This window comes from Mus pahari, chromosome 8, assembly GCF_900095145.1.
Source record: "Mus pahari chromosome 8, PAHARI_EIJ_v1.1, whole genome shotgun sequence".
NCBI lineage: Eukaryota > Metazoa > Chordata > Mammalia > Rodentia > Muridae > Mus > Mus pahari.
In genome coordinates, this window is record NC_034597.1 from 89,932,004 (window position 1) to 89,951,218 (window position 19,215).

The 19,215-nt window shown below is 40.4% G+C and overlaps 1 protein-coding gene across 2 annotated transcripts in view; it reads right to left on the reverse strand.

Moving 5' to 3' along the window:
- Positions 1-19,215, reverse strand: part of Tbc1d4 (TBC1 domain family member 4) — a 162,207-nt gene that overhangs the window by 4,051 nt on the left and 138,941 nt on the right. For both annotated transcript variants that reach the window (XM_021203091.2, XM_021203090.2), the window contains 8 exons: positions 17,665-17,828; positions 15,387-15,596; positions 11,133-11,291; positions 10,460-10,618; positions 7,573-7,817; positions 5,183-5,342; positions 2,269-2,438; positions 633-809 (listed from right to left, as the gene is read on the reverse strand). In XM_021203091.2, coding sequence (XP_021058750.1) covers positions 633-809; positions 2,269-2,438; positions 5,183-5,342; positions 7,573-7,817; positions 10,460-10,618; positions 11,133-11,291; positions 15,387-15,596; positions 17,665-17,828 — 1,444 coding nt within the window. The remainder of the gene's footprint in view (positions 1-632; positions 810-2,268; positions 2,439-5,182; positions 5,343-7,572; positions 7,818-10,459; positions 10,619-11,132; positions 11,292-15,386; positions 15,597-17,664; positions 17,829-19,215) is intronic.

The following is a 19,215-nucleotide window of genomic DNA, read 5'->3' on the forward strand; positions in this document are numbered from 1 at the left end:
CCATTCCTAACAAGATTTTTACAAAACCTGTCCTGCTCCCATCTTACTCCACCCTAATCTGCCCTTGGTTTATAGTGTTCTTTCAGATGTGAGGTTCAAACCCTTTGGAGATGTCTCCTTCTGCAGAGGGACACAGACAACTGAGTTCTTAGACAACAAAGAAAATCTGTCAAACTCCATTCTCCACCTGTTCTCTCCCAAGTATGGGACCTGACCCAATACTAGGCTAACCCCACTCTGCCACAGCCCAGATCTGAATGACGCCGTCCCCTGCTTGGAGGAAACAGAGGTTCTCCTCACTCACTGCTCAGCCCTCAGAGCCCAGCCCAAGCTCATACAACCACATTCCCAACTCCACTCAACTTACCTGAATTACATAACATCCAATAAGATGAACCCAAATTCTGCCTTGAATTGCTGTTCTACTGTTTAGTGGGTAAGCATTTTTCTTTCCCAAGTGATACTCGGGCTCCTAAGTATATTTGTAGCCCCCATACACATGACCCTAATGAGATACCTAGGCCCTTTGTCTTCTGTGGTTCAACCCATATATATATCACAATTGTTCCGAGCAGTTCCACGCATGCAGGGCATGCGCACAGAGCGCGGTGTTCCGATCCTTATTTCTGTACCTGGAGTTTTTCTAAGAGGTCCATGTTCTGTCTTTTCAATTGGTTGTTGGCTCTCTCCAGCTTCTCCAGAGATTCAGTGTCCTCACAGGCATATGAAGATTCCAGAAGTTCATCCTGCAGCACGTGATATTCTACCTCATAGGCATGTAACTGTTTGGAAATATCCATCTCAAAAACCTGATGAAACATCGCAGGTTGGTTAGTCTGGTCTTCAGCATCTATGTATATACCATGATACAAGTGGTATATACTGGTAGACTTACTGTTTCCTTCCCAGTGCTAATGGAAATATTAAAACATACCAAAAGAGGAAATAGGCCTGGCTACCCACACAAGAACAAATGAAATAGATTCAACTTCCAATACAATAGCACAGAGGGTATTTATATGCCAATAAAACATCCTGAGAATGAGACCAAGTCACAGGAATAAACTGACATCATCCAACAGTGTTCTGCAACCAAGATGACTGTAATGTAATAGCTGTCTCCTGAAATATAGAGTACCGCATCAGCGTTGGTAGTTGAGCAATGATTATACACCAAGGATAACCTCTGCTTGTTACTAAGCAAAGTTCCATAGGATGCTCTGACTATGTGCATTAATGGAACAGAAAGGTCTTAATAAATGCATGATTCATTTGCTATTCTTTGGGAGCCTCTTTCAAGATCAGCACTAGATTCTACAGTTAGTCAGTTCAAGTCCTATTAGAAACCTGAAAGTCAGGAAATTCCCTTTTTACTTCATTATATTGGTCTGTTGCATCCCCCACCTCCATACTCTGGTTTGTTTTTTTTAAGAGGATATATTTGATTTCAAATATCCAAAAGCATAATACATAACTGCTTGATATGGATACAAGTTGTGTTAGCCAGTAGCATATAGGAATATACTCCTGCAAGCCCAGAACTTGAGAGACAAGGGTGGGAGAAAAGCAAGTTCAAGGACAGCTTGGGCCCCAGGCTAATTATTAAAAATATTTTAATAATTAGAGATGACTGGTAATTATGTACATGATAATCTGAATGTTAGTTATGTTTTATGGTACTAAGAATAAAATGCTCAATCACTGAACGACATCACTAGGGAGGCCTTAAACTCAGGACTGCACAGCCTCTGCCTCCCAAGTAGCTGGGGTCACAGGCTTAGCCCCTCTTATAAATTCTGAAAGAATCAGTGACATTGAAAAACCTAATAAACTTCATTTTATTTTGGTTCTCCCCAGCCTCTCCAGAATTCATTATCTTCACGGGCATACGAAGATTCCAGAAGCTTATCCTGCAGCACGTGATATTCTACCTCATAGGCACGTAACTGTTTAGAAATATCCATCTCAAAATCCTGTTGACCTCAACTACTTCAATGGAAGAGTCATCTTATAACATTCAAGTTATAACGTGGGTCTTAGCATTGGTTTAAATGAAAGGGATTCCTGAAGGGAAAAAAAGCCACTATGCCATATTTTCTATGCATAGGCAAATAGACAATGCTACAATGCTAGAATTTCATAATTGTCTCATTTCTAAATAAAATGTGCCTGATAAAACAAAAGAAGACCTTGAAAAAATCGATGTTAGGCAAACTACCCTTTTATGTGAAAACATTTAGTACTTGTTGGATCATTTTTACATCATACCTGGGTAATAATTTTTTCCATTTCAGTAGTATTCATATCGGGTAATGTACTTTTGAGAAATTCAACAATATTTTCAAAGCTTTCACACTCCATTATAAGTGCCTCCTGGCTGCTCAGTAAGCTGAGAGCAACCTTGAATATAACTTCAGTTCCTTGAAGAAAAATAATATCTAGAACAAGAGACAAATTTTTCACAATCAAAGTTGTGTATCTACTTTTGCAAAGAGTACATTCTTTGCAATGTTTTTATTACAGCAGTAGAGCGAGAGAACATATTGTAGAAGGAAACTGGTCAAAACCAGTTTTTATTTTAAAAACAAGTTTAATATGACTGAAGCAGAAGAACAGGATGCTGTCTCTCCTTCTTATCAAGGACCTTAGATATGGTCAAGGGAACAAAGGAGAGATTACAAATCTTTCTAACTATGTATTGCTTACAGGTATAATGGTAAGTTTATGGATTCAAGTAAAGTTCAAACATTTATTCAACTAACATTTGGGGTTTTTTTCTACAACATAACATAACAATACATTGATCTAGTTAATTAAACTACTCATATTCTCATAATCAAAAAGTAAATGAGCCAGGTAATATGTAACTAAAAAGAGAGAGAGAGAGAGAGAGAGAGAGAAAGAAGAAGAAGAAGAAGAAGAAGAAGAAGAAGAAGAAGAAGAAGAAGAAGAAGAAGAAGAAGAAGAAGAAAGAGAAAGAGAGAAAAAGAAAGAAAGAAAGAAAGAAAGAAAGAAAGAAAGAAAGAAAGAAAGAAAGAAAGAAAGAAAGAAAGAAAGAAAATACAAAGTTGTTGGATGGGTAGGGAGGGGGGGTTGAGTCTAAGAGGGGATCGGTGGTGAATATGATCACAATTCATTGTATAAGAATCTCAAAGAAGTGTGTGTGTGTGTGTGTGTGTGTGTGTGTGTGTGTGTACCACAAGCCAGAAAAAAAAAGCCATGCTAATTCTAAGGTAGATTACAACAGAAGCACGCAATCATTCTGGAATACATGCAGGTAGTTTTGTTTAAAAATATTATGTCACCATGTGTGGTTCTCTCATCAATAACACTAAGCAATAGACTGGCAGTAGAATATCTGCCAGTTTCAGCCATCACCTCTAACTGGGAACAGATTGATAGGGAAGCGACACTGGTGTGATGAACTGTGGCCTTGCGAGTTCACAGACAGTGAAAGACTCATCACTTATAAGGACACAAACAGATCTAAAAGGATTCTTAGGAGACCCACTGCAAGATTCCAAAAAGAAAACTCAACGGGACGGAAGCGGTATGCATCCAACAAGCAAGAGCCATCCATGGACCGTTAGCTCATGCAGTGCAACTGGATGCTCCATTGCAGTTCAAACTTTGACAGGAAGACTGTATTATCCTCCCATCAAGAAAGTACACTATAATCCACCATGTGGTATATGTATACATAAAACACATATGCTCAAAACTCAATTGTCTCCTAACGTTTTTCTATTTGTTATCATCTCTAACAAATGTTTTTTTTTTTTCTGAGTTTTATGCTAATACATCTTTAAAGAATACTCTCCTGATTTAAAGTTAGAGAACATTTAAAATTTGACCCAAAGAATTACAAAGCTTCAACCTAGCACAATGGTGCATAAATACTGAGATCTCTGCCATGGTCCCTAGACAGATGTGCAGAAGCCAGCAGTTATAGGAACCCTCTCTAGGCTACTGAGGTCCCAGCCAGCAATTCTAGAGAACAATAGTTGCTGATATCTTTCTTTCCTTTTCTATTTTTAGATTCTGTGCTGGTCAGTTTTATGTCAACTAGACACAAACTGGGGACGAGAGAGCCTCAACTGAGAGAATGTCTCCCTAAGACTGCCTGTAGGCAAGTCTGAAGTCTGTGGTAAATTTTCCTTTATCTGATGATTTATGTGGGCGGGCCCAGCTCACAGTGGATGGTGCCACCCCTAAAAGGGTGGTCATGGGTGTTAGGCGAAAGCAGTTATTGAGTAACTACCTTGCTCCTACCACAACATTGGCATTGGGAGAAAAGGGAGATTATGGTTCGTGGAGACATGAAGAGCAAGCCAGTAATCAGCACTTTCCCATTTCCTCTGCATCTACTCAAGCCTCAAGTTCCTGCCTTGACTTCCCTGGGTGACAGATTATGATGTGTAACTGTGAACTGAAATTAAACCCTTTCTTTCCCAAGTTGCCTCTGGTCATGCTGTTTTATCACAGCAACAGAAATCATAACAAAGACAGATGGGGCTTTACTACGTAGTTCACACGTGCTCAGGTCAGGCTCATAAGTCTACTTACTGTCTTAGCCTTCCCAAAGGGCTGAGACTAAGGGTGTGTGGAACCACTCTCAGCCTTGTGTTTTGTTTTTTTAAATTATACTCTGATGAACCCAATTAAGATGTATGAGTAGACGTAAGGGCCCCCAGAGGGTGCACAAACCATACCATCCTCTCCTTTGTTCCAATGCCAATAGCTACCCAGTGGTGTACCTGTCTACACTCAGTGATCTTTCTCTTAGCCCTGATCTTAGGGATTGGGTATGGCTCTTTTAATGACATGGAAGGCAGCCATTAGACAGGAACAAAGCTACGTCTGCACAACTGACATGACATTAGCCATCACAGCTTCGCAGGGGAGTTTCTGTCTGTATTTTGGATCTAAATTGAAGAAGATGATAGAAAGAGGAAAAAACAGAAAAATAAAAATTTAGACAGCTCTAGAGAGTCGGCCCCTAATCAGCTTTGAAAGTCTTCTACATTTGCTACACAAATAAACACAGGAAGATCATAGGATTCCAATTATTTCCACCCCATTTGAATTTTACTTAGAACTCTGCCAGTCCTAAGGGAGTTCATTGGCAATAAACTCAAGAGAATAGATAATGACATCCCTCTTGAACACAGGCATCTCTTACCAAAAACTCTGGCTACGAATCCCAATGGAAACTGAGAGGCAAAGAGTGTGAGGAACCAAGGTGCAGCGTACAGGCTGGGGCTGATCTCATTTTCCTCAAGATGACTGTAGAGTTCTCGGTGGTAGTCATGAAGGAGTCTGGACAGCTGGTACATCTGAATCTGCAGTTCATATAGGGAAGAAAAATAAAATTTGTAGTAATCTGCATATGTATATTAACCTTTGATAATGCACATTTAGTAAAATAGCATGTCTTATTTTTTATGTCTTATTTTTATTGCTAACTTTAAAGATGATGTTCAAATCCAAGTCACTACATTTAGCTCAGAATTCATGTCAGTGTAAATTCAGCTAAGTCTCATGAGCAAGGGGTTCTACCATATGTTTGGTATGGTGTACTTACATGGAAAAAGCATCATTCTTCCTATAGAAAGAAATTGTTCATGAGTTTCCTAACAGATTTTCAACATCACCCCCAGAACGTGAACTTTTTTTCTTATACAAAAAAATAACATAAAGTAATAAAAATGCATGCCAATAACCAATCATGTTGTACATTCAAGAACGGTTTCCAAAGTAGAAATGAAAAACAAGACAACTTCTGATGGAAAGGAATTAATGTGGGCTGAATGCGAGCGCTACAGAGTCCGCCTGAGCCTTATGTACCACACTAATCTTGGAAACTAAGTTTCCACAGTAAAAGGAAGGAACCTGGGCCACAGGAAGTCAAGGTTAGAAAAAGAGTAGCTTGGCAGGAGGCAAGCACAAGAAGAGGCTCTGTAATGAGATTATTATCTCAGACGGTCGTGTCAGAAAAGAAATCACACATTTCTTTAAGGCCAGCTCCGGTATAGAAACTAGACAGTGTGGGCGCCCATCAACCGAAGAATTGGTATTTTGGTAAGCTCGGAAACAAGTCTAATTAGTAAAGTAAGTAAAAAGAAAGCATGCTGATAAAGACATTCTGTTCTTGTTCAGTTGGGACCTGAATGAAGAAAAAGCATTTGCCATTTCATTATCTGTAAAGATCTTATATTCTGCACCCGGTGTTCTAAACTTGAAGTATATTGGGCGGATACGAAAGTTCAAGGCTCCTACAAAGTAAGCTTTATTAATAAAGCCCTATTTGTCAAAAGTCCAAATGCAGTCCATTGAACATGGCAAAGCTACAGACAGAAGAGACACAAGACAGGTGACGAGAGAAGAAAGGGCCGCACAAGAGAAAAGATAGAAGGCTTGTACATCCAACACAGAAATCAGCAGAGGCAGAATGTGAGGAGACAGATAATGAAGCAAAGGAGACGATGCCATCCCCCTGTTCACAGTTAAAGTCACTGAAGCATCACCTGTATGCCCACACTCCAGAGTGAAGCAGGAAAGCAGGCATCCGCTCAAGGAACCCAAGCTCACTGGCACAAGTACTGGCACCATTTTTGAAATCTTACAGATCAAATCTTGCCAGCTTTCTGCTTTAGAGACTGAAAAATAGTTCTTTTCACCTTGTGAAGCACTAAGTTCAGCACTCCTACAACATCCCTACTGTTTGCTCAGAAGGCTGGCAGGGAAAATGTTAGCTTTGCATTTCCAAAATTAGAAAGGTTATTTTTAGTAACTCTAATGATGATATTAATAATTTTCTTTGAGGATTTCGGGCATAGGACCCCATGTCTCCCTCCAGCTTGGATTCATGACCTATTTTGCAATCATTATTGCTACATACATATACACACATATACAACCCTTTCAATGTTTCTCATATATGTACATGTATTTAGGTATTACCTCTTGGGACTCTTCTGTGATGTTCCCTGAATCATAATGATTATTAATGTATAAATATAATTTACCTATACTTGTTCTGTATCAAATTTTTATTAGAAAAAAATTTAATGAAAAAAATATCATTTAAAAAAAAATATATATATATATATAACTAAATTTTTCTGCCTGTCGAACAAAATCAAATACCATTCACAGAGAGTTTCTATTCTCTGAAACTCTAATTACAAAGAAATTGTTTTCTAGAAATCAAGAGTTATTTATTTCCTTACAATGATACCAATGTTTTCTCTCTGATATAAAGTATAACTAAACTGTTTGACATAAAACATTGTTTAACCTATTAAATATATGTATATACAGTTGCCAAATAGGAATTGGATTGGTACCTTGTTAGGCACTCTCTATATGCCTTCCTAAGCACATGGTGTTTTGCAAACTCTCCAATCCTCCATTCAAACCACGACTAACAGACAGCCAAATATTTGTTGAAGTTCTGAGACAGTGGACCTAAATTTCTTGAACTCTGAACTGTGATTCAGAAATGGCTGGTATTGAGGTTTCTGAGGAGAGCCTCCTGCACACCGGACTTATCAAGGGCCACTGCCTCACCTGAAGCGACATCATATCTGGTCGGTACTGCTTGCGGAAGCCCAGGTCGTACATCAGGAACTTGAGCATTTCAAAGGCTTGCTCTTCACTCATGTGCAGAAGCAGGACTCCGGCCACGAAGCTGATGCCCTGACAGTAGCCTACCTCTTTGTCCAGCAGAGAGTAGGCTTTCAACAGGTTAAAGAGGGACAGCTGCCCTGCCCCAAGCTGCACCGAAAAGTAAGGGTGGGTGGGGAAAGTCCTCCCTGTGGAGGGAAAGAAAAACCACGCTTAGAAATCACAGGGAGCCCAACGCAGCGACCCCTGGGCGAAGCCAGCACTCTGCCACCTGGGAGTCCTGGCAATGTCCACCTAGGAGACTCCTGCCCCCCCCCCAACCCCTCTTCTCTCCTCCCTCCTGCCTCCCCACCACTTAAGTCCTGTGCGCAGAGTATCACGCCTTTTCTGCACATGCGATTCAGGGGTAACCATTTTATGCTGAGCAGCACTGCTTTCTACCAAAGCAGGAACATTCAACAGGAACCTGTCCTCAATGGCAGACTCAAAAGATACCACAGAGCAGAACTCAGATTTGTTCTGAGTTTAAATCAAGGCAAAGCCTAAACTCATACAAAGACCGCTCTCTTCCCACACTCAAACTCTGCAAGGTCTCATTATTTAAAGCAAATCTTGGTAATCTAGGACCAGATTTACTCTTTATTTTGTTTCTTTTTAATATGAAACTCAAGGGATATTTTTGTTTGTTTTATTTTGCTTTACATAGAGTCTAGTCTATCATTTAGGAATTCTGCTGTTTTAGATAAACTTGATTTCTCTTCATAAATCATGTAGACTTTTAAAAATATACAACATATGTGTATAATATAGGCATACATGTATACCCACATTTATACAACATACATGTCCAAGGGAAATAAGGACAGTAAAACTTCAACACAATTTTAAGTAAATTTCTGCCTAAAATTTGCCTCTGAAGAGAAAATTACCACGAATACACCAACAAGCAAACAAATTTAATCCTGCATCTTCAAAAAGCTGTTGTCAGCACTAACACAGACCGATCTTCCTCGCCAAGGCTGTTTACACTAGTTTAGAACTTTCTTTGAGACACCAGAAAATGAAGGGGATGTGTGTGTGTGTGTGTGTGTGTGTGTGTGTGTGTGTGTTTCCTTGTGAAGTGATAACTCCAGTCAACTGGAAAGTGCAAGAGTCTACATTTTAAAATGCTTTCTACCACATGTGCTCACAAGTATTTTTTGTTTTCCTTTCCCCCCCCCCCAGGAACTGATAAGGTTCTTTCTGCAGAGTAAGGAGGAGAAATGAGAACCAGAAAAGGCTAGAAGAGCACATTTAGCCACTCGCAGAAGCAAATAAGCAATTTTTAAAATTAGTATTCTAATTTCTCCTTCAAATCTTTTCCTAAGAAAAAGTTATCCGTACTGAGTAGGGACTTGATTCTGGCTCCATTCGTCCAAGCCTTACCCCACCATGTCCCTGTCGTCAGGGACATCTAGACTGACCCAGCTGCAACCCCTCAACCTTAGGTCTCATCACCCAATGACCAACACAGTCCCAACGCTCTGCAGAGGGTCAACTCTAGTCCTCAATTAACAGAGGAATAGACTTAGGAGCAAAGTAGCCTGCTGACAACCACAGGCAGGACAAGGCCTCCAGTCTCCAGTCTCTAGAACATTTCCATTTTAATTCTATTGGGGTCAACATGTATTAATTGAGTTGATCCCTCCTCCAAGAACAGTTGTTTTTCAACAAAAGGAACCGAGGTTAAAAACTAGTTTTTAGCTAGCAACTTTTTATATGCCTAATATAAACTGACCCCAAATATTAAAGTACTCCCATTCACCCTTCAAGGACTCAAATAATGCATCTGGTCACCTGATAGCTATAAGCTTTCAGGAGGACAGATGAAATGGTTAAGGAGCAATGTGAAATGCTGTCCCTGGAAATTCCTCCAGGGATTGGAAGTATCCGTCTACCCACACAGCACAAACATAGCTAACCTGTTCTCCAACCTGTAGGGAGGCATTAGCCCTTTCTACAGCTTAAGCACTTACTGAATTCCTTCTCTTCCTTAAGAGTTCTAGAAAGCGGTCCCTTCTCTCCTCCTCGTCGAGAACACGATCAGCTCACCTGTCCTTGCATGGGGCTACTTGCTTTCTGATTTTCTGTTATCCAGCCACACCTGAGTCCCTTCTTGGATGGCTACTGGGTCACTTTTTGCAGTGATTGATAAACATCTATATTTAGAAATGTCTGAAGGCCTTCAAACACCCTTGTTAAATACTCCTATATCCTTTTAACCTCTTTCAAAGGCAGCACTGATCATGACAGAGTGGCAATTGCCCAGCATGTACAAGCCCTTGAGGTTTATCTCCAGCACTATAAACACATATACATAAACACACACACACACACACACACACACACACGTACGTGTGTACAAAATGCTAGTGTTCAAAATTCAATAACTAGCCAGGCAGTGGTGGTGCATGCCTTTAATACCAGCACTTGGGAGGCAGAGGCAGGCGGATTTCTGAGTTCAAGGCCAGCCTGGTGTACAGAGTGAGTGCCAGGACAGCCAGGGCTACACAGAGAAACCCTGTCTCGGAAAAAAAAAAAGAAAAAAATTCAGTAGCTGAGAACACCCTCAATATGACCGTCATAGTAATTCCCATTTCAGAGGGATATTTGGGGATGAATATTCCACTCAGGGTTCTTCCATCAAAATATAAGATCAACTTACCCAGACAACGCAGTCAGCAACGCAGCAAATGCCAACAGGCCCTCTTCATCAATGCCAACCAAACAAACAACCAGCACTAAGCCGCCTTTTGCTTTTTATAAATGACAACCCATGTCACAGACATACCCAAATCCACAAGGATGGCGTGCTGCTGAGCAGTGAGCTGCTTCAAAAGCTCCTTATAGGAGGTATCTGGAGGCTGGTGTTTGTTGGGCAATCTGTGTCTCAGGCGGTGTTGTAATGCTAGAAATTGCCAAATTTCCCCTCGCCGACTTTTAGGGACCCCTACAATCCAAGAGATATGAAGTCAGAGTTTGGGAATGAAGCCGCTGAAGTCTCAGTAGATGAGCCACATCACAATGACCACCACAGCTCTCCTTGCTCTCTGTCACCCTCAGCTCATGGTCTCCAGTGTACTAACAGGAGCATATGTTAGCAATGTCTCACCTATAGTCCCTTCACCATCATTAGATGTAAATGAATACTTCTGATCAAACGATGGCAATACTGAGGCATGCATCGCTCCCGCGGCAGGCAACACCACCACGCATCAGCTGAATTGTAAGTATGAGGGAGTAAGAGAAGAAACTCTGCAGCCATCATGGGGACAGCATCTCCTATTTCCACCCATCTGTTAGCAAGCTATAGGCAGAAACAGACCCACCCATCTGCGCAGCATTCGTACTTTCCCCTCCTTATAAACAACTTACAGAACAATTTTAAATGCTTTCATCTCATAAATCAGAAACCTCTCCACAGCTTTCCATAAATGAAGAAAGGCTTACGAAAATGGGAGTACCTTCTTTAAGGGACGTATGGATATCTTCCATGTCGCACCTGATTTTAGTTCTGCAATTTAACAGCTTCTTGTCCCATGCTATTAAGACCTCCTTCTGACATGTACCAACCTCTTCATAGTCTAACTTAACTTTCCTAGACTGGAGTTCATCTCTTCTTGCTTGAAGGAAAAAGAAAAAGAGAGAAAAGCAATCAAGACCAACCTCTTGTTAAAATTCAGCACTGTAAATTGTATGCATTATTAAGCTATACCTAGTTACTTTTACAAATTGGCTGCTGGTATTTACTCTATTTTACAAACGTAAAATTGTGAGCAAAGGGGGCTGCAGACATGGATTAGTAGTTAGGAGGTCCTAAGTTGTGAACCCAAGGACCAGCACCTACGCGCTAGCTAACAGACTCCATAAGTCTAGTGACAGAGAATCAGATGCCCTATTACACCCTCTATGGATACTGCATGCAGGGAATGCACACACACACACACACACACACACACACACACACACACATATGAACTTTTTGAGGAAAATATGGGAGGTTTTCAAATATTGAGTCATTTCTATGAGAAATACAATAATCAAAAACATTCTTCTATCTTATACTTGGTAATTTTGTTAAGTATAAAGTACAAACTGGGGTTAAAGAGACACATATATCTATGTGTCAAGACACTTGTCACCAAGCCTGAATTTGATCCAGGGAACTTCAAGGTGCAACAAGAGAACCAGCTTTTCAAAAGTTGTCACTCTATACTCACTGAGCTTCAGAGTAAAAACGTGATGTATAACAGCATAGGTGCACAGAGAGAGAAAGAGAGAGACACAGAGACAGAGAGAGAGCAGACAGAACACACAGAGTGTGAGAAGGAAGGAAGGAAGGAAGGAAGGAAGGAAGGAAGGAAGGAAGGAAGGAAGGAAGGAAGGAAGGAAGGAAGGAAAGAAAGAANGGAAGGAAGGAAGGAAGGAAGGAAAGAAAGAAAGAAAGAAAGAAAGAAAGAAAGAAAGAAAGAAAGAAAGAAAGAAAGAAAGAAAGAAAGAAAGAAAGTTATGCTATAAATTTCAACTTCTGGACAAATACGAAAGCCTCAAAAGCAACAGCTTCTATCATCTCAAACATCATTAAAGCAGGCTAGAGATGTGGCTCAGTGGTTAAGAGCACTGGCTGCTCTTCCAAAGGACCCAGGTTCAATTCCGAGCACCTACATGATGACTCGCAGACATCTGTAACTCCACTTCCAAAGTACTCAACACTTTCTTCTGGCCTTCAAAAGCACAAGCATGCACAGGCAAAACACTCATATACATAAAATAAAATAAAATTTAAAATCCCATTAAAGTGTTAATAGTTTAAATGGGATATATATATAATATTTGTATTCTATATATAGAAAGAGATTTAGAATATATATTGTATTCATTATTTATATGTATATAATATAAATAAAATCTATTTCTATAATATGTAAATACATAAAAATATTCGACAAATAAATACATATTTATTATATATTTATACAGGATATAAAATATGAAATATATGGAGGCAACATCTCATGCATTAACCTTAATCTGAACACTATTTTACTATGAGAGTCTCAGGCATCCCTATTATTATCTGTAAAGTTATTCACACTCGCCTTAACACTAGGCTACGTGCTCCTATATTCATTTTTTATAACATTTTGTTTGTTTGGGGTCCTGGGATTTAAGCACAGGCCTAGTACAGGCTAAGCACATGTTCTATACTGAGCTATGAACCCAAGCCTCCATTCTTACAAACCTTAAAAAAATTCATTTCATTAAAGTCAACATTCATTCCACATTTCAAATGATACAGAATTCTCTTTTATTGGGTGACTGAAAACTCAAGCCCAGGCTCCTTAAAGGAAATGGCCACAAAGGCACCCACTGTCTTGAGCCATCTTCACGGTAAAGAACTGACTGCAGAGGAGGAGACACAGGCACCGGAGTTCACATTCCCTCCTTCCTCATGTCCCCTCATGGAAACCTGAGTGCGGCCACTCCCTCCAGCGCCAGGTTCAAAACTCACCAGCTTACCTTCTGTAACACAAATCTTTGTCAAGTATCCAAAGTCCTCGACAGCACAAAAACAGCAGGGTGAATGTTACTCTTTACTTAACACACTTGGAACCATCCCCCAAAAGTAAAGTACCTTAAAACAGACTTATTCTTCAAGCAGGGCAGTAAAGATTCCTATTTTAAAGTTTGAACATACCCAAAGGTCAACTATGAAAATAATCCTCCTGGAGTCCACTAGGGGGCTCTCTTGTGCGGCTCGGCTTTGCTTCTCAGTACTTGCTGGGAGTGTGTGTCTGGCATAACCCAATTCTTTCAAAGACAGAGGGGGGTTCTCCAAAGCTCATAAGCACAACCCGGCTACATCATTACTAAAAGTGTGCTTCGTGGGGAACTATTAACATATTTCCTTAGCTATTTTCCCTACAGCCTCCTCTGTCACCGTGCATTCCGAATCCTCTTTAAAACCTGCTATATGCTAGCCACCAGGCCCTGAGGACGAAATGGTAAGAACATTAATCTCTACCCTCTCTCAACTGTTTAACGACAAGGAGACTTTGAGAAATGACTGCCATCGGACTAGAATTTTATCCTTTTTGCTTAAGCTCCGAAGTAAGCATGGAGCTGATAAAGCCTTCTGAGAAAGAGTGATTAGCATCATCTCTGCCCTTCCCCCGCACAGTTATATAGTGTAGCTGACCTCTGGATGGACACGTAATCGTTCATATTAAAGCACTCCACCTTCTCATGCTAACACATACAGTTGAGAACTACTGTGACATACTCAACAACAACAACAACAACAACAACAACAAAAAAAAACGTGAGAGTTAGCACGGATAGCCCTGTATTCTAGGACTTGTTCCACCTACATGCCGAACATACTGAAGTCCTTAGTGTCCCTGCACCAACCACTAACAAGTCTCTAGAATGAAGACTGAGCTAAACATCCTGCAAAGCCATTGGCCATGCAAATAGCCAATGATTCTAAAATGTCTTTATCAGGGTATTCAAGATAAAAAACCAACTGCTAAAAGTATGAATTTCAAAGTCTTTCCACAGTCTTTGAAAGCTCAGAGGGTATGCCATGGGTCACACAACCTCTTAAAGCTACATCAGGAACAGCTAATGGAGTTTTAATTTTACAGAAAAGACTTATTTCCTAAGGATATTTAGCAATCTATGCATTTTTCATTCTGATAAGGAAATAACAATAAAATTAAACTATGTCCTTACTAAATAAGTGGAGTTAAAATAAAATAAAAAAAAAAAACGTAACTACCGCATTGAGGGACAGTAACAAGGACATTAAGGTAGAAAATGGACACAGAATGTGAACACTTACATTTTTAAAACTGTCTTTGAGAAGACAACACAATAAATGCAAGTGGAAGGGGAAAAATGCTATTTGTACAGATGCCAGAAATCTGAGAACTCAGGAGCCCACTTAGGCTGGTCATGCATTTCACAGATGGAAAAATAAGCCTTCAGGTGAAGCAATTTGCCCAAAATAATGGCATTTATATATGTATTGGATCTGGATACTGTCTGAGATCTCTTTATCTATGGATCTATTGAAACTAGATAAATCACATCATTCTTTCAAGGGGCTGAGAAATGTATCCTCAAGCATTTAGTATACATAAATGTAGCAGTCAATTGCCATCAACAGCACCCCAACTCCTAGGAACACTGGACTGTGAGTTTAGTGACTTGACAATGATTTTAATTAAGAAATTAATAAAATTGTAATAAAACCTAGGAACTTTGATTTGGTTATATTTAACTGATAGCAGTTAAATTGGATAAAATACAAACAAATTTGCTTGAAAGGGGAATATTTCTCTTCACAGTGAACAAATATACCTGGAAGTTAACAGATTACATTCAAAAATAAAAGATTTTGATTTTCTTCATATTCCAAAGTTTTTCTTAAGTAATGCAGTATGATTTTAAAATTTCTAGCAAACATTAGTTTAAAAACATCCTAGTAAATACAAGGAGTCTTCATTCTACATTCTTCATTACTCAAAAAGCTACTAATATTTCAACTCAATTTTTAAAAATAGTCAATTTGTTAAACCCATATTTCTCAAGTCATAATTAACACACAAAAAAATAGAAATAATGAGAACCAACCAATATTCAAACAGAGCATGTATTCCCCCAAGACTGAGTGTGTATGGTACGGAGCCCAGAGCTCTGCTTGAATAGCTAACCTTCCAGCTTCTGGTTTTCCTTCTCCATTCGAAGCAGCAGGATTTGCTGGTGTATAGCTTTCTTCCACAGACTCTTGAGCTCCTTGGATTTCTTTTTTTCTTCAACTTTTTCTGTGTCCTCGTCACCAGACAAGAATATAATGAGAGGTTCTTCCTCCATGGTGGGAGAGAGAGGAGACAACGGGAGCAGCTCAGTCCTGTCTAACCCATCTGCAGAGAAGAAGACAGTGAGAGGCATCCTTCCGTGGTCCCCACACTGGGGCCTTTCCTGCAGATCACCGCTTTGTTTGGCACAAGCTACCGCACGTAAATGTGTGCACACACCACTTTCCTAGTTGCTCTGAGTGACTGAAACTAGAGATTTGAGTAAATTCGGACTGAATTCCCCTTCCAGATTTCCCTCTTGTGGTGAAACAAAACACCAGGCCACCGCTTCTTCTTTCCTATGTCCACAGGAGCGAATGGGCTACAAAACAAAGCGGCCTTTCCCCAGAGTCTGGCACTTCTGCAATTCATCGATGTGTGTTCTCAGCCTGCGTAACACAGGGTTGTGTGAGAAGGTGTGGGTGATCTTCTGAGGTCCCTCACCACCAGTGAAGTCCCACAGAATACCACAGCTGAGCAGTGTTGGGCCTTTCCATGCTGAGCCATGCACCAAAGCCTTTCCATTCAGGCATTGTCTACTTAACTGGCCTGCTCAAGCTGTTTCTCCCTCTGCTACAGCTGTTCTCTGAATCTGCCAATTATTTTTTTATTAACAGGATGATACTATCTCTTAAAGCATTTCAATGATGGAAGACATCCATAGATAGATAGATAGATAGATAGATAGATAGATAGATAGATAGATAGATAGATAGATAGAATGATGGATGGATGGATGGATGGATGGATGGATGGATGGATGGATGGATGGATGGATGGGTAAATGCACACACTCTAGCTCCTTGGAAACAGCATGTAACATCCCTCAGGTCTCCAACTCCCTTCCAGATGCCCTTCTTGTTCAGTCCCTCCCAATTCTCTGACCTTAATGGTCTGGAACTTTCCTGGGACATGTTTCTCCCAAAGACAAGTGTAATATTTTCTGTGGAGCCCGGGGACCATCCCGGGCAGATTTAATGTGATCTTTAGAAATGTCATTTGATTCTGTTTGTAAATCCACTCATCTCTGCTGTTAGGCTACGGCTCCCTCTGTGTTTGTATCTTGCTGTCTGTTCTGAGCTTCCTGACAGTTCAGTACACTTGATTTCTCATTTCTTGGTTTGGATAAATGCAATAAAGTTTATGAAGCCCCTGAAATATCATATGATTTTGAAATTCATAGCAGCGATCATAATCTTCCTTCTAGATTCTCCCACTAAAATTTTTTTCAAATGCATAAAATGTTTCAATTTCATTTTCCTTTTGTACCCAGGAGGGAACTGGGATCTCATGGGTGCTGGAAGTACCGTAACACTAAGCTACACCCCAGTCGGGTCCTCTATCTTTTTCCATGTCCCCACCCCTCACCAAACTCCCCCCACTCTCTTTCCCATTGTGATTAGAAAATAAAGTGCATATGATCGCAATTGTGTGAAACTTCCTAATGTATCTTTGGGCCAAGTATATAACTAATTTGTGTGAATGTTTCCTATGTGCTCAAATAGACTAATATTCTCTACAGTTGCAAATTCTTAATCATAGTTCACATCCCTATACTGAATTTTCAGAGGGAAATATGTCAAGCTCTCAAATAAGCACTATTGAGTCCTTTCCCTCCCTGGTCCTCCAAATTCTTTTCTGGCTCTTGTAGACATCTGTTCTCTATATGTAGACATATGTTCTCTATACTGTCATGCCTCTTTCTTTCCTGCTGGTTTGTTTAGGGTTTTACTGTGATCGTTTTGATAGGACTAATAGATCACAGAAAGCTGCTCATGCTCCCTTTTTGGTTGCTATGTGACCTAACCATTGCAGTGTGACCTACCCATTTCTTTATTGTTTGACATTTTTGTCACTTTGTGTATGACTCTAGCACACAACATTACCACAATTTCCTAGTATTGTAGAGTAACACCCAAGTCAGGAATCCCACTCACTCATGCCTCCATTCGAGCATGTGTGAGCTCTGTGGTCTCACACGTTATGTCGATCACTTTAAATAAGCTGCCAGGCGCACACAGAAGCTATCATCATTCCCCGTATCCTTTTAAACATCTCAACATTAGGCGTCCTCTCTCTGTTCCCTAGCCTAAGACACTCATGAGGAGGAATTCCTGATTGATGGCACACAGACCTTTTTGCTGCTGCATTGCTGAAGGGGACTTATTCACAGGAGATGCAACCCGGAGGAAAATCCGCTGCCTCCACGAGACTCTGCGAGGAGTGACCGGGGTTCCTCCGGCATTTAGGGACTCGTTGCTGCAGGTGGATGACGTCCTCTTTCTCCCTTCCCCATCACTGCAGAACGTCAACAAATGTGTAACTGGTAAGGAAGACACACACTTCACAGAGAGATGGGGGTGTAAGCCATTCAAAAGTTCTGCCACAGGCAAGCACAAGGCACAGGCAACATGGAGAGGGGAGGTAGCAGTGCTCTTGCCTCCCATCCACCATCTCTTGGGAAGCCTAAAATCCAGGCCACAGCCCAGTCACAGAAAGTCAGCTGTTTCTACTCCTTCCTTAGACGACAACCAGCCCTGGTCCTAATCTGCAGAATATCTGTCCTTATGCATGTGAGGAACCACTGCTTAAGTAATGAGTTTGTACACTGCCCAGGAAACAAATCTTAGCTTTGATCCCAAACACTGTTAGCAGTACGTCCAGTGCTCAGAAAGAGTTTTGCTTACAGCTCATTCTAGGTATATACGAGATTGCTTCAACGTTATGTGACTATTAAGATTGATAGCTATCAAATATCCAGGCATGGCAAAAAATAATAATAATAACCCAAATACAAGGAGAATGGACAACCTGAAGGTTATTGTTAAGATATATATAAGTAATTTTAAACAGTGAGCCAGCCAGGTATGGTGGTGCATGCCTTTGATACCAGCACTAGGAAGACAGATAAAGGTGGATTTCTGTAAGTACTGAGCCAACTAGAGCTACACAGTGAGACTCTATCTCAAAAAAAAAAAAAATGCAGCTAGCCAGATTTGTATGCACCATGACTTATTGGTTTACTATGCTGCCGTGCACTGAGATTTCCATCAGGGAAATAGTAGTTAGATATCATCCAATGTAGATAAAGGAACTGATCTAAGATCTCTAACCTTTGGGTGACAGCAGGGAGGAGCTTGTACCCTGTACCTTGGAGCTCTGTGAGATTCGCATTTAGAAATTCTGTTCTATGCTCAGACTTTTGTTTCTTAGAGAAAAGGCCACTTCTGCATTTGCTAGGCTATGAGCAAATAAAGGTCAGTGTGACTCACAGTTACTTTCCAGACCAACTGTTTGCAGTGAAACGACCCTGCGATGGTGAGAGCTGATGATGATGGTGAGAATATTTTACTTTCTGAAGTATCATAGTCTTTGGTCTGTCCTGGGAGGAGGATGAAGACGGTGACATTTACAGGTGGTGATACCCACAAAAGTCAGCCTCACCTCAGGAAAGATTCTCAGCTAGAAAAGCCACTGGCTCTCCGATGCGCAGAGTCCATAGTGCTGACAATTAATACAAGGAGAAAACTTCAATACCACCCACTCATATTTACTCTGCACATCTGCTCTTAAGATTATCAAGAAATGCAGTAGCTTCTTCTTCTTCTTCTTCTTCTTCTTCTTCTTCTTCTTCTTCTTCTTCTTCTTCTTCTTCTTCTTCTTCTTCTTCTTCTTCTTCTTCTTC